Source organism: Monodon monoceros, unplaced genomic scaffold (assembly GCF_005190385.1).
Source record: "Monodon monoceros isolate NGI ecotype Baffin Bay Population unplaced genomic scaffold, NGI_Narwhal_1 Super_Scaffold_13, whole genome shotgun sequence".
Taxonomy (NCBI): domain Eukaryota; kingdom Metazoa; phylum Chordata; class Mammalia; order Artiodactyla; family Monodontidae; genus Monodon; species Monodon monoceros.
Genome location: NW_021703769.1, coordinates 73,024,254 through 73,038,770, shown reverse-complemented (window position 1 = coordinate 73,038,770; position 14,517 = coordinate 73,024,254). Strand labels below are relative to the sequence as shown.

Below are 14,517 nucleotides of genomic sequence, written 5' to 3'. Positions count from 1 at the left end.
CTCCTGGTCTTGGATGCTGGGCTGTACATTCGTGGGAGGGGACGTGTCTCACATTCTTGAGCCCCCAGACGTTCTCTAGCTCCCAGCAAGGCATGGAAGAAAGACTTGAAGCATGCGTAGGGGCGACACATCCAACCTGAGGACCAGCTTCACTGGTCATGGGGACCACCCATACAGCATCACCAATTCCAGTGTGGGCTCCTCCCTCCCGAGCTGTGGACTGACCACAGCTTCCAGCAGCCCCACCATGGACAGAGCATGACCAGCAAGCATTCCAGTGCAGTGGCCCTGGGGACTCCACGGAACGCTCTTTGAAAGAGCTACAAGCTGTAAATGATGTTCTTAAGACGAGGTGTGCACCTTGGAGAGGAATTGAGAGAAGTCAGGCTTTGTTCCAAGGAACTCTCCTGTCCAGTGGGTTCCTGGGAGGGTATCACAGGTCTCCCCTGTTTGTCCTCCGGTCAGTACGTTTAGTCTTCCTCTCCCCTCTTTTCTGAGAAGCTCACATTCCCTCCCTCAGTTAATTCATCAACAGAATGACAGATGAGAATTCTTTTACCCCATAATTAAATGTAATCTCATCTTGGACTTATTCCTTGATGGCTTCATCGTTTAAGCAATCCATCATCCAAACACCTTGTCACGATGATGCATTTTGCCAATAAGGCGCTAGTGCCCCACGGAGTGACAGAGCTTAGCCTGTGGGGGGCACTCGGAAAATGCAGAAGTTAATGACATCCAGCAGCCTTGGCTTCCAGGTGAAGTCATGTAAGTGGTGGGCTCAGGGGACGGAGCCACGGAGAGCACATAGGGGTTAGCACCCAGGGCAAGATGGCTCTGCCCCAGCAAACAGGCCCGTGATTCTGGGAGCAAGCCTCCCACATTTGGTAAGAAGCAAACCCTGTAATCCCTCGATTCCTGGAAACCACCACGAGGTCAAAGCAGAGCCACCTTAGACGCAGTGGGAAAACAGGGTTGGAGGAGCGAGGGCAGGTATGGTTTACGTTTGGGAAACCTACACACACAAAAAAGAGACAACGGAAAGCAGGAGAGACAGTACCGGTGCTGAAGCGTTGACGTCTCGGAGGTTCTGAGCTGCAATATTTCCACTTCCCATCTTTTACGCAATATTTTGAAAAACCCTGCCCCGCATTCCGGTGCGACACTTATAAATCCGTTATGCTTCACGGCAGATTCTCTTTTTCTGTTCCTCTGACTCATCTTCTCTCCAAACATTCAAAATGTTTCTGGTTTTATTATTTCAGGGCTGTTAGCTCCTGCATCCCAGGCTGTGCCATCATCTAGCCCGTGTGGGCATCCCTCACGCCCACCCTCTTCCCAGACCTCGAAGGAGAGCAGGGTTACTTGCTTTCTGCTCCCTGAGACTTTCCCAAGACTTAGCGAGAGACCCAAGCCTCTTTCTCCGCCATCTGCTTTGCTTTGCTTTTCTATTTCCAGTCCTTGGTTCCCACTTTCTAATCATCCCTGAAAAGTAGATCTCACAGACCACATACAGGGAACAGGGATGCTTGATGTCCTAAATGGCATACAGAACTACAGACACATGTATTTGATTTTGCTTAAGGGGGACTCCAGGTTACGGAGGAATTCCTGTACTTTTTCTCTCTCGCCAGGATGGGTTGATGAGCTAGTCTTTCCAGAAAATCGGAGTTACAATCCCAAGTCGTTTTCCAGTGAAGATTCTTAGTTAAAATTTTACATCTCCTTGGAAATCATTGGGTGTTGTTTGTTTGGGCCACTCCGAGGGGCTTGTGGGGCTTGTGGGGTCCTAGTTCCCCAGCCAGGGATCGAGCCCAGGCCCTCGGCAGTGAGAACACGGAGTCCTAACCACTGGACCACCAGGAAATTTCCATCTCCTTAGAAGTTGAGTTAATCTTCCTCCAGACACGAAAAGTGATGCAGGCAGGTTTTGTGTTGCTGTTAGGCTTGGAATAATGAAATCAGATGGAACACTAGGGTGGTGGCCACATTAGCAACTGAGCCTTCCTACCTTGCCCAGAGCTACTAAATTCAAAGCGAGTCACTGCCAATCTTTTTCTTGTTCCCTAAAGGTGCGACAGCATTATGGTGAATTTGAAAAAGACAAATTTAAATCATCTATAATCCTACCACCCTCAAACAACCATTATCATTTCTGAGGCTTGCTTTCAGCCTTTTTTTTTTTTTTTCAAAGAAATATGTTGCTTTCTTAGGTGGTTTTCATATCACCGAATTAATAAGGAAACAACATTGCTGCTTCTGAAGGACAAGGGGGAAGGTGAAACCACCTAGTAAAAAGGTCTTTGTGGTCTTAGCACCATGAGATGCAGAAGAGCAAATACAAAATGTTTGAACAGTCTTGTCCCCTGACCGTTCAGTTCAGAGTTTTGATTTCTCTTTGGAGCAGTGGTATCTGTTGAGTGATTATTTTCAAAGACACTGCTTGTTTGAAATGAAGAGGGTCTGAGAACATGGCTGACCAGAATTAAGGGTGGATCCTAATGTCGACTGAAAACAAAATGCACAACCTAAAAGTTGAGAGTTATGTTTTATTCGGCAGACATTCTTAGAACTTCGAGCCCGAGAGACAGCCTCTCAGATAAACGCTGAGAAAACTGTTCCAAAGAGGAAGGGGGGAACCCAGGATATGTAGGAGTTTTTACAACAACCCCAGGTAGTCAGAAGAAAATGTTACTGTAAATAAAAGAAAACTAGACTTCTCAAGTCACGGAATTTAGCACTTTTCTATGTATGGGAAGATGCAAGAGTCTGGGCTCAGTGACACCATTCCTTTGATATGCACCTCTGCTATCTGGGGCCAGTATCCTGTGTTTTCTTATTCTGAGGCTGCACCGTCTGGGGTGGCTGCAGTTTGATGACTGCTAGACGGCAGGTATTCTCTGTTTCCTTCCTGAGTTCCCTCAGGGCTCACCGTCGAGGTGGCTGCAATCGCTGAGGACTGCAACATCCTTTGTTTACTGATATGGAAGAGGCAATATTTTATTTCTCGCTAAAGAGTTTAGGGCTAGTGGAGTTTAGGCCATTGGTACAGGATGGCGGGGCCTCTGGAGTCTGGGTTTCCATCAGACTAGGCAAAAGGAAGACTGAAGTGTGGGTGGCTGAAGGTTCTAGACTGTCATTGTACCATCTGCCTGGCTCAGGAGCTAGGGTTGTCCAGAGTGCCAAGTATGAGACACTTTGCTGGGATTCCACCCACACGGTGGACCGCTGAGTTCTGTTGTGGGCCATGTGAGTTTGGGGGTGGGGCTTTGGGAATCCCAGCGTGGTGTCCTCCCCAGGTAGCTGAACACTCCAGCTCAGTGCTGAGGGCAGAGCTGCAGAGGCCGATGGGGCTCCAGGTGCATCCCAGGGGGCAACGGGCCAGGGGTCCTAGGACAGACCCTAGTGTGGCTCCACATTTAGTGGGTGATGGGGCCAGAGCACTGGACACCAGAAAGGTGGGTGTCACACCAACCAAGGAAGAGCAGAGCCAAACACGGCTGCCCAGAGGGCCAGTAGCCAGACTGCACTGCATGTTCAATGCAGTAACAAGAAAACCGTGGGTAAGAGGAAGCCAGACTGGATTGGGAGCTGGGGAGAAAGGGAGGTGAGGAAGTGGAGACATGATGCAGAGAACTTTCCGGAAGCTCGGCTTTGAGGGAAGGTGAGAAGACAGATGAAGTGGCTACGAGAGGCTGGCACTTGGAAGCATGTTTAAAAGCAGAATAAGGGGAATAAAAGACTAAACAAAAAGAAACTAGCTATGTTTCTAAAACATTAGTGGAAGATCTAGAGAACAGTGAGAATTAATGCTCAGAAAGTAGATGTCTATCATCTGAATTTGAGTAAAACTATATTTTCCCCTGCATCGAATTATGGGATATTGGAGCAGAAATGTAAGCTTTTTTTTTTTTTTCCTAAGAGGAATTTATGAATTCGCCTCAACAGAGACATGGAAATCAACTGATCCACCAGCCCAGGTTTACCCTCCAAGACCTACAATTTCTAGCTCACCTAGCATAGCTTACAATGTTGAAGCCCCCAAATTCCAGGGAAGGGCATCCTTCCAGGGAGTTCCGGGGACGTGTTCTCTCCGTGGAACATGAAGAGGCCGTGGCACATGGTGGGCAACGTCCAAATGTTTAATGTTGAATGAAGGACACACAAATGGCCGGTTAACTCCTGGGGCAGGGGGAAGGGGCCAGATGCTTTGGCCAAGCCTGTGTGGTGGCCCTGGGGTGAGCCCAGGGTGGCTTCAGGCTGGGACAAGCACCAGGATACGCTGGTGGGCTCAGCTGGGAGGCTGGAGATGGGCAGCATGAAAGGAACCACCATGCCAGTGGGAGTTTGGGCTTCTAGAACCGACGGAAAACATAAGTGTCTGCATTGGGAAAAAAAAAAGGGGGCGTGCCCTGACTTTTGTAGGGTCATTGTCATGGGTTAAATAACATCCTGCCAATGAACGAATGAACACCCCCAGAACAAGGCCCGGAGTATGATGGGTGTTCAGTGATGATGGAAACCTCGTCCTAAATCTCTGGGGCTGGTTCCATATCAGAGCATCTTCACACCCGCTCTCATGTGTGCACGTCATAACCAGGCCCACGTCTAACTCCTCTGTTAAGGCTCTGGATTTTCGGGTGGTGCAGGCTGATCTAGGCTGGCTTCTAGCCGATGGTTTGCCTGGATTCATCAGGGAGCATGCCAGGAGCAGAAAACAGGCTGAGCTCTTCTTCCCCCACTGCAGAGGCACTGCAGGAGGGACAGAGTCCAAGAGAGAGGCCATGGGCGCTAATGCCCTAGGGCAGGCATCCGTGGATCACACAGTGGCTTTGGGGATGCTGAGTATCAAGAGTCCAATTCAAGGCCCAACCCTTTCAGGAATCTGGCCCATTCCAGGCAAGGGCATGTAGGGTCTGGACCAAACCAGGGAAGGGAAGTGGGGGAGGGGAGGGGAAGGACAGGAGCAGAGCAGTGGGGGATGGGGGGTCAGGCGTCCTACCCAAGAAACGCACACACCCAGCCCAAGGGAGCTTGATGGGCTGTGTAGCTGCCTGAGGGTCCTGGGCTGCCCGGCAGTATTGCTGAAGCCGTTGGGGCAGCCTCCCCTGGGCAAATGGTTCTGGAGACAGTGGGAAGCCTGGAGTGGCTGAGTGTCGGGAAGGAACTAGGGCTGGGAGATGCTGGCCCCGGGAGCCCACACAGGAGCCAGCCGAGAGGGAGGAAGAGGAATCTGTAGTGAAGCAGGAACAAGGCCCCAGTTCTCCACTGGTGTGTGAGGTTTGGGGAAAGAAGGGTAACAGACACACAGGGTTTACTATACACCACATCCTCTTCTCACTAATTTGTTTGGTTCCATAACTACCCCATGAGATAAATCCTAAAATTAGCCCCATTCTGAAGATGAGGAAACAGACTTCCAGAAGACAAAGTAACTGGCCCAGGGTCATAAAATTAGTTAGTGGCAGAGCTTGGATTTCTTAAACAGGCTCCAGAGTCTGAGTCCTTAACCATATAATATGCTGTCTCCTTTGATGACACAGCACAAAGCCAGGCTGCTGTTTGAATTGGCAGAATGAGAAGGTGAGACAGATTTAACTAAGATCAGCTGAAAAGGGAAAAAAATGTTTACCAGCATTTCCATACCGTACCAGGATATAATCCTACCTTCCTATTTCACAGATAGAGACAAGAAAGACACGCATCTGCTTACTGAAAAATAGCGTCTGTCTCATTGAAAAGCAGAGTCTTTGCTCCTCTGGCCCATTTAGCATTGAGGGTGAGGTTGGCAGGCATGCTTAGGAATTTGCTCCTGGTCCTTGGGAAGGACAGGACTACACCGCTCACCCATCCCCTGTCCCACTTGCCTCTTGCGACCCTCATCCTGGTGCTTCCCCACCCTCAGGACTCCTCTCCCAGAGGCCCCCAGCTCTCGCCACAAAGCTGTGTGGTCCAGACCCTGCCATTCCCGTACCTCCAGGGACACTGCCCCAATCCATCCACTCCTGGACCCGTCTGCAGGAGAATCAACCTAAGGTTTTGTAGCACAAATATGTCTCCCCATTCATTCCAAGTAGCAAGTGCATTTTCTGGAAATACCGTGCTTGAATCCAGCATGGTGGGTCATAATGGTGGATGGGAGAAGATTGAGGAGAGAGGTCCTGGGGACCATCCCACCCCCCAGGAGCTGGCTCTCTCTGCAGGAACTGTATCTGGTTCCATAGCATGCCTTCCAGGCTCCCAGATAGATTTTTAAATCAACTTTATTGAAGTATAAGGTGGGTACAATAAACTGCATGTGTTTAAAGTGTACAATTTGAGGAGTTCTGGTGGGGGTACACACCTGTGGAACTCCCTGCTCAATCAAACTACAGAACATTTCCATTCCTGCCCACCCCCTGCACCCGAGAGATTCCTTCTGCTCCTTTGCTCCACCCCGGCTCCCAGGCAGCCACTATGCATCCACTCTGAGATATAGTTGGAAATATTTTTTTTCTGTATTCAATTGGAGTTCTGGCATGCCCTGGACAGTGATGGAGAAAGTCTATTTGTTTTTTAAAATGTACACATGTACACGTAGTCACCAGAAACCACTCTTGTGGCTTCAGCCATGAAACAAACAAATAAATTCACCCCAAAGCAGTTTTGAATCAACAGACCCCATCTCTCTGTCTCCTGGCTAGAAGCTGGATAAACTGCATTTTTCATTTAGCAATGGTTTTCTACCCTCACTAGGCCTGATTTTAAAGTGATAAGAAAGACCCTTAATATGAAAGCCATTGCAAGCCATGTTTTTATTGACAGTCTGATAGATTTTGCTGTGTTCCAGAGTTATTCCACAATTATCTGGCTGGTTTTTGTTTACTTGGCTATAACCTGCATATTTGAGTTTTCCCTCAAGGCTGGTAAATGTGGGTTAATAGTTTTACATGCCCCTTAGATCATTTCTAATAGAAAATTCCTTTTCCTCCTAAATGAGAATTAACTGTATTTGAGCTCAGAGGGTTTTTTCCTAATGCATTCGGGTTGTGGATAATGACATTTATTTCTCATGGGCCCAGCAGCCAAATCTGGAATAATCCCATTCAATTCAAAAGACATTTATGGAGCTTTTGCTCTTTGCGAGATACTTTTCTTGGTCCTTGTGCTATATAACAATGGGTAGGATGCTGCGGTACTAAAACAACAATGACAAAAATCTGTAACAGGGAAACACATGTTAATATTACACAAGCATGTAAGCTGAAATAGATCACATGGTGGGGTGGCTTTGTGGAACGAAGCGAGATAGGGGAGGGGGAGGGTGGGGCTATAATTTATTCAGGAAAGACTGTTGGCTCTTTTTAAGAAACTGCAAGTCATCTGTCAGACTAAGCCGAGAATCAAAGAGTTAAAACAAAAGGTGAGTTGGGGACCTATAGTAGAAGATCATGGTTACAAGTTTATTCATAAATCCGTGGGCACTGGGAGCCATTGAAGGTTGAGGCGGGGAATGATAGAATCTGAATTTGCAACATTGGGAAGGCCAAATGGAAATTGTGAAGGGCTGGAAGGGGGACCAGTTTACAAGCCTAGTGCAGCAGTTCAGTTCCCAGAAGAGTCTTAGCTGGGATGTTAGGGGGAAATATATGAGAAATTGGCCCTTCTTATCTGTGCTTCTGAATCTGCAGGTTGAACCAACGGAGAATCATGTAGTACATATTTCTTGAAAAAAATCCATGTGTAAGTGGACCTGCCTTGTTCAAACCTGTGTTGTTCAAGGGTCAACCGTATAAACAAGAGAATTGACGTTCACATAAAAACTTATACAGGACTGTTCATAACAGCATAATTTATAATAACCCCAAATTGGAAACAGTCCAAACGTCCATCCCCTGGTGAATGGGCACACAGGATGGTCCAGAGGAGATGGGACTCTTCCATGCCTTGAAGGGAGGCACCAGAGAATATGGATCCATGTCATCCCAAAGACTGGAGAGGAGGTAACTGGGGGCTGGAAGAATGAAAGGAGACATTGTGGAATGGAGAGAATTGCGTTGAGCTCTAGGAGAGTTGAAGCCAGAAAGTTCTAGAAGGAGCCCAGTAACTAACATTTCCAGGCAGGGAAACAGCTGAAGCAAAGCCCTGGAGGCAGGAAAGCAAGTTGGACATGCAGAGGATGGGAAGCGGAGGTCCCTACAGAAGGAGTACTAGGGAGTGGGGTGTGGTGGGGCTGGACTAGATGGGCTCTCAATCCAGGACTGGGGAAACTGGGGGACCTGGTGGATGTCAGGTCTCAGCACTCACCACCTTTCCCCTGACCCTGGCCCCTTGGCCAGGCCAGCAGAGCCCATGCATGTGGCCTCCTTGTACGGGTTCCTGGTGTGAGAAACCACCTTCCCCCAGAAAAGAAATCCCGCAGGGCCCTCCTCACCTGGGGCTGGATATGTGGCCTTTTGCAGGTCCCGGAAGTCTGGGTCTTATTGTTTTCATGTCCTAAAAGACTTCAGAAAGGAGAGCTTCTAACTCCCAGTGCCACTTAGCTTCACTCTTTAAACATCTGGGTCACAGATACGCTCAGTTAATTAATGTTCTTAGCACCGCTCACGTGCCTGCTGGGTAATAGATTGATTCATAATTTCAATAAGCAGCTGTGTATATCTTTCCTCTGAACATAAAGGCAGCTTGCTGTCATTCATCACTTTGCATTTGATGAATTTAAACACATTCAGAGAGACATTGTTGAAGGAGGGATGGGGCAGGGCTTCTGATTTTTTTTTTTTTTTACCATTTTGCCTCTAACAGTTCTTCTGATTTGGAACTAATTTGGGTTTAAAACACATGTTAACCACATCTCTCTCTCAAGGGCATTTAATAAACTCCTGTCACTTGTTCCTGAGGGGATCAGGCAGGCTCCCTTTGGGGATCAGAACAGAGGGTTTCTGACAGCTTTCACCAGAAGAGAGAGCCCCTGCGGAGCATCTTATCCCCTGATGCGGCACTTGTGTCCCGGGGAGGAGCTACTTTTCTGCTCCATTCCTGGCAAGAAATGCCCAGGCTTTCAGGAACCCAGGATATCTGAGACGAGGTCCCTCTGCTACTCAGCTGCTGGGCCAAGGCTTCCAACCATCGAATCTCTGGGGACCCAAGGATAAAAGCCAGGACCCGGCCAGGTGACCAGATGTCTTCATGCCTGTTTCCTCTTCTTTGAAATGGGAAGGTTAATAGCACCTACCTCACAGGTTATTGTAGACATTACATAATTTATTCTCTGTACCATGCTTAGAAATGGGGCAGAGTATGCCTCCAATAGATGCTGGCTGGTAATATTATTTTGTAATGGATTAGGCATCGTTGTATGTTAATAATGATCATCACTCCTGCTCCAGCCGCCTCATAGGATCATGAGAATCAACGTGAAGATTGTGCTTGCCTCTCGCCAACCTGCCCTGGAATCATCTCAGTGGGAATACAGCCCCATCCTTGTATTCTCAGTGCCTGTCCCCAGCCTGGGCACATAGAGGACTCTTCAAAACATGTTTGTGGAGTTTAAAGGAATAGCTGTGGCTGCATTTTGTAAATGATGATGTTGATCACATTTGTAATGTGCTCATTCACAAACATGTTCGGAGCCCTTGGTCTGTGATTGTCTCCTAGGAAGAATGAAATAAATTGGACACGATCCCTGCCCCAAAGGAGTGTGAAAGACAGGTGAACGTATTTGTTCAAAAGTTGGAATACAGGGCTTTAAACAACATGGGCAGTCAGGAGAGGCCAAGGCGCCAAACTAGTATGGACTCACAACTAGCTGTGAGAAGGAGTGTCAGGCAATGTCATCTGTGTATCAGATAGCTTTTGCCGCATAACAACTACCCCAAAACTTAGTGGCATAAAACAATATGTATTTATTTTTTATTGTTTACAAGTCTATGGGTCATCTGGATGGTTCTATGATCTGGACCAGGCTCAGATGATTTGGGTTGGACTCATTCACGCATCTCCCATCAGCCAGCAGCTCGGCTGAGGGCCGCCTGATCTACGATGACCTCATCCACTTGTCTCGTGGTTGACTGGCTGGTTGTTTGGACCACGTGGCTATCATCCTTTAGCAGGCCATCCTGGCCTTACTGCCATGGTGGCGGTAGGGTTCCAGGACGATGGAAATATGCAGCAACAGTCGCATCCCCCTTTCTGCTACATTCTGTGGGCCAAAGCAAGTCACAAAGCCAACCAGTATTCAAGGATGAGGAAACAGACTCCACTTCCTAATAGAAATTGCAGCAAAGTCATATTGCCCAGGGCGCATAGAAAGATGTGGCCGTTTTGGGAATCTACCCAATGCTACCTAGCATTTGTTGCAGTACATGGAGCAAGTACCAGGACGGGGTTGCGCATTTAGGGTGTTTCTGCCTTTTCATCATTAGAAATAACATTGCAATAAATACCCTGTACATAAACTTTTTTCTTCCAGTTTTATTGATATAACTGACATACGGCACTCTATAAGTTTAAGGTGTACAGCATAATGATTTGACTTCCATACATCATGAAATGATAATCACAGTAAGTTTAGTGAACATCCATCATCTCTCCTGGATACAAAATTAAACAGAAAGAAATTCTTTTTCTTGTGATGAGAACTCTTAGGATTTACTGTCTTAACTTTCATATATAACATACGCCAGTGTTAATTATATTTATCATGCTGTACATTACATCCCTAGTACTTATTTATAAGTGGAAGTGTGTACCTTTTAGCTGCCCTCATCCAATTCCTCCTCCTCCCCACCCCTCTACATAAACTTTTGTTCACAGTTGTAATTATTTTCTTGGGATAGATTTTTTTTTTTTCATTTTTCTTTTCTTTGGCCGCACCTCATGGCTTACGAAGGGATCTTAGTTCCTCCACCAGGGACTGAACCTGCACCCTTGGCAGTGAAAGTGTGGAGTCCTAACCACAGGACCACCAGGGAATTCCCAAGATTTTTTTTTTTTTTTTTTTTTTTTTTTTTTTTGCGGTACGCGGGCCTCTCACTGTTGTGGCCTCTCCCGTTGCGGAGCACAGGCTCCGGACGCGCAGGCTCAGCGGCCATGGCTCACGGGACCAGCCGCTCCGCGGCATGTGGGATCTTCCCAGACCGGGGCACGAACCCGCGTCCCCTGCATTGGCAGGCAGACTGCCAACCACTGCGCCACCAGGGAAGCCCTCCCAAGATTTTTTAAAGTAGATTTATTGGGTCAAAGGAGAGAAACATTTTAAAAGCACACTGCTTATATTTTGCAATTCCTTTTTGAAAGGTTGTAGTAATTTACCCTCTCTCCAGCCCATCTTAGGCTCACCTTGACAAAACACAAATAATCTCTTTTTTTAAAACGTGGTGTCTCATTGTTTTATTTTAATACCTAGGAGGTTGAATGCTTTTTCATATGCCTGTTGCTTCTTCGGTGAACTGACTCTTTGAGCCCTTTTGCAGCAGGGTAGATTTAATTAATCCCAGTTTACAAATGAGGAGGAAATGGACGCTCAGAGAGGTTAGTTGACTTGTTCAAGGTGGCCCAGCCAGCTGGAAGCAGAGCCAAGCTTTAGAAATCGGATGTCCCGCTTTTTCACTTATTCCTGCTCCCTGCGTTGTTGAACAGAAGGCCAGACTCCTGAAACATTGACCGAGGACACGCTTAGAAGGAAATCAGGGAGTGGCCCAGGGAATCTGTATCCAGGCTTAGCAAGCCGTGGGCTTCCTGGACGGGGTGCCCCCGTGAGTTGGGTGTGTGTGTGACAGGCCTGTGAAGGTGGCCGGGACTGCAGCATGGACAAAGTCCTGGGTGACCCATGTGTCCCTCGTGGTCTCACCTCTACCTCCCGTGGCCCTGCCGCTCTGCTCTCTCCCCAGCTGGCCCGCTACACCAAGGAGGGCTTCTTGCACCTGGGAGCCCTGGGGACCACCACGCTCCTCCCTGACACCCGCTGCCTGGTGGACAACTCCAAGAGTCGTCTGCCCCAGCTCCTGGACTGCGACAAGGTCAAGAGCAGCCTGTACAAGCGCTGGAACTTCATCCAGGTAAGTGCTCCACGGACAGGCCTGGCAGCCCAGAGCACGTGAGGATGCCGCGAGCGCCCCCGGGAAGGGCAGCCAGCAAAGTGCAACCCAAGTTCTCCCGGCTTAAGGCTAGGCACATGGACTGCTGCCCAGGTTCAGGTGGAATCACTGGGGCCTTTCCCTGTGAGACAGGATCCCTGCAGCAGCGCTAGGCTGGGTTCTGATACATCTCGAGAGGGAGTTCGGGGTGACTTCTCTGGAATCTTCTAAATGCCAGAGGGATGGAGAAAGTCAGATTGAGACTATCCAGGGCAGTCCCCCATCCTGACACCATCCCCTACCAGTGCTTTCACCTGGTTCAGCCACTCAGACTTGGTGAAGCTTATTTATTTTCTGACTTTAGGGTTTCCAGAGAAGGTCCAAAGGCCCAACGATCCCTCCCCCCTGTGCACAGAATTTTGGTGGGATTGTTCCCCAAGAGGGGCCATGTGCCGGGCACTGTGGTGGTTAAGTCTCTCTCTCTCTCTCTCTCTCTCCCTCCCTCCCCCTCTCCCTGTCTCTGTATCTCTGTCTCTCCCTGTCTCTTTGTATCTGTCTCTCTCTGTTTCTATCTCTCTGTTTCTCTCTGTTTCTCATTCTCTATATCTTTCTCTGTCTGTCTCTGTCTATCTCTCTGTCTGTCTCTCCATCCTTGTCTCTGTCTCTCTCTGTCTCTTTGTTCCTGTCTCTCTGTTCCCGTCTCTGTCTCTGTCTTTCCGTCTCCACCTCTCTGTCTGTCTCTTCTCCCTCTCACCCCCACGTGCTCCCAGAATGGCGCCGTCATGAACAAGGGCACAGGGCGCTGCCTGGAGGTGGAGAACCGAGGCCTGGCTGGCATCGACCTCATCCTCCGCAGCTGCACGGGACAGAGGTGGACGATTAAGAACTTCATCAAGTAGTGGAAGGAGCTGGGGCCCTCGGAGCCTGGCCCTCGGGACAGGGTCTGCGTCCTCTGGACCAGCCACGCTGGGAGAGAAACAGCAGGGAGTCGGCAGGTGGTGCTCAGTGGGCCTCCCGGGGCTTCTCCAGGGTAGCCTGGGGCCCAGATGGAGACACTGCCTCTCCATCAGGCATCCAGCTGCCTGAGGCTCATGCACCCTGGCAGAGCTCCCTGACCCTTCTCTAGGAGCACAGGAGCCGTGTATTCTGCAGCCTGGATACGGACCTGGTGCCGAGGAGACACATCGCATCTCCTCCTGTCCTTCTTCCCATCCACTTGCAGGACTGGGGCAGGCGGGGGCCCCTCCTTTTTCTCATCTCTCGTAGCAGCAGCAGCACCTTCTGAATTCCACCTGAGCCCTCAACGAAGTGGAGGGGGGGAGGTGCTGGGCCACAGCCTCGCTCCCCCTCCTCTGAGGAGGCAGCGAGGCCCTGAGACCCAGTGTCCCCCGGGTTGCTTCTAACCAGACACCTGTTCACAGCCCAAGATCGCCAGCCCCCACACCTTTCCAGCAGGTGGCCTTGGACTTTTCTGGACTCCACCCCCGAGATGACCTGGAAGGAGCTGATGCTTCCACGGTCACCTGGGCACTAGGATCCTATGTTCCTGGACCAGCTCTTCCATGTATGTTGTCAGCAGGGAGGCAGAGAGCACGTGCGGTGGCCTCAGCTGTGAGGGCCCCCAGGCTGGAGCCGGGCCCATTCTGCTCTGCCTGCCCAGGGGCCGGGGAGCCCGGACTCACAGTGGCTACCGCAGCGGGGGCAGCAATCAGCCCCCATCTGGAGCTTAAGGACTGACGTCAGCACAGCACAGGGGGCCAGGACCCTGGAGGATGCTCTCGTGTCTCCCTGTGCTCGGCCAGCTGACTGGGAAGAAGGCAGTCGAGTCCCCTCTGAAGAGTAATATTCTTTCTGATTGCCCTCTGGTTAGGGTACACTTATAAATCAGAGTTAATATATGGACGAGTGTGCATGCGTATGAGGGTGTGTGCCTGGTGGGGCGAGTGTGCTGCTGCCTGTGCGTGCGTGCATGGTGCGTGTGTCTGGGCGTGTGCGTCTGAGTGCACGGTAGGGCAGACGTAGAGGTGTGACCTTGGACTTGTCGCATTACTGCCAGCCCAGATCAGGTCAAGGATGCTGAGAAGCTTGCGGGGGGCGGGTTGGCCAGCAGGATGTGACAGGGCTGGTGCCCCAGATGGAAGGCTGTCCTTCTGCCAGTTCCCATCTGTCTCCCTCATGCTGTCCGGCCAAGCCCTGCCCAGAACCAAACCCCATACCTGCCCAGTTTGGGGTTCACAGTGTCTCATTTGGTGGCATCTTACTGGTGATCCTTTCCCCCTTTGTGAAATAAATACATATGAGCACTTCCCAGCTCAGCCTTTTTGGCTTTTTGATTCTTCCAGAGCCCGGGCCGGGAGGCACTTCCTGGGACATGGCAAGGGCTTCTGGTTTATTAAAGGCAAAGAGCGTTCATTCGTGGGGTGGGGACACGGCCAGCCTGCCCTTGCTCTCGCCTCCCCCC

At 49.7% G+C, this 14,517-nt stretch overlaps 1 protein-coding gene across 1 annotated transcript in view; it reads left to right on the top strand.

The window, feature by feature from the left end:
* GALNT17 (polypeptide N-acetylgalactosaminyltransferase 17) overlaps window positions 1-13,235 on the top strand; it is a 447,113-nt gene extending 433,878 nt beyond the window's left edge. Inside the window, exons 10-11 of the mRNA XM_029221112.1 lie at window positions 11,871-12,038; window positions 12,827-13,235. Coding sequence (XP_029076945.1) covers window positions 11,871-12,038; window positions 12,827-12,955 — 297 coding nt within the window. The 3' untranslated portion in view covers window positions 12,956-13,235. The remainder of the gene's footprint in view (window positions 1-11,870; window positions 12,039-12,826) is intronic.
* Window positions 13,236-14,517: the final 1,282 nt, after the last annotated feature.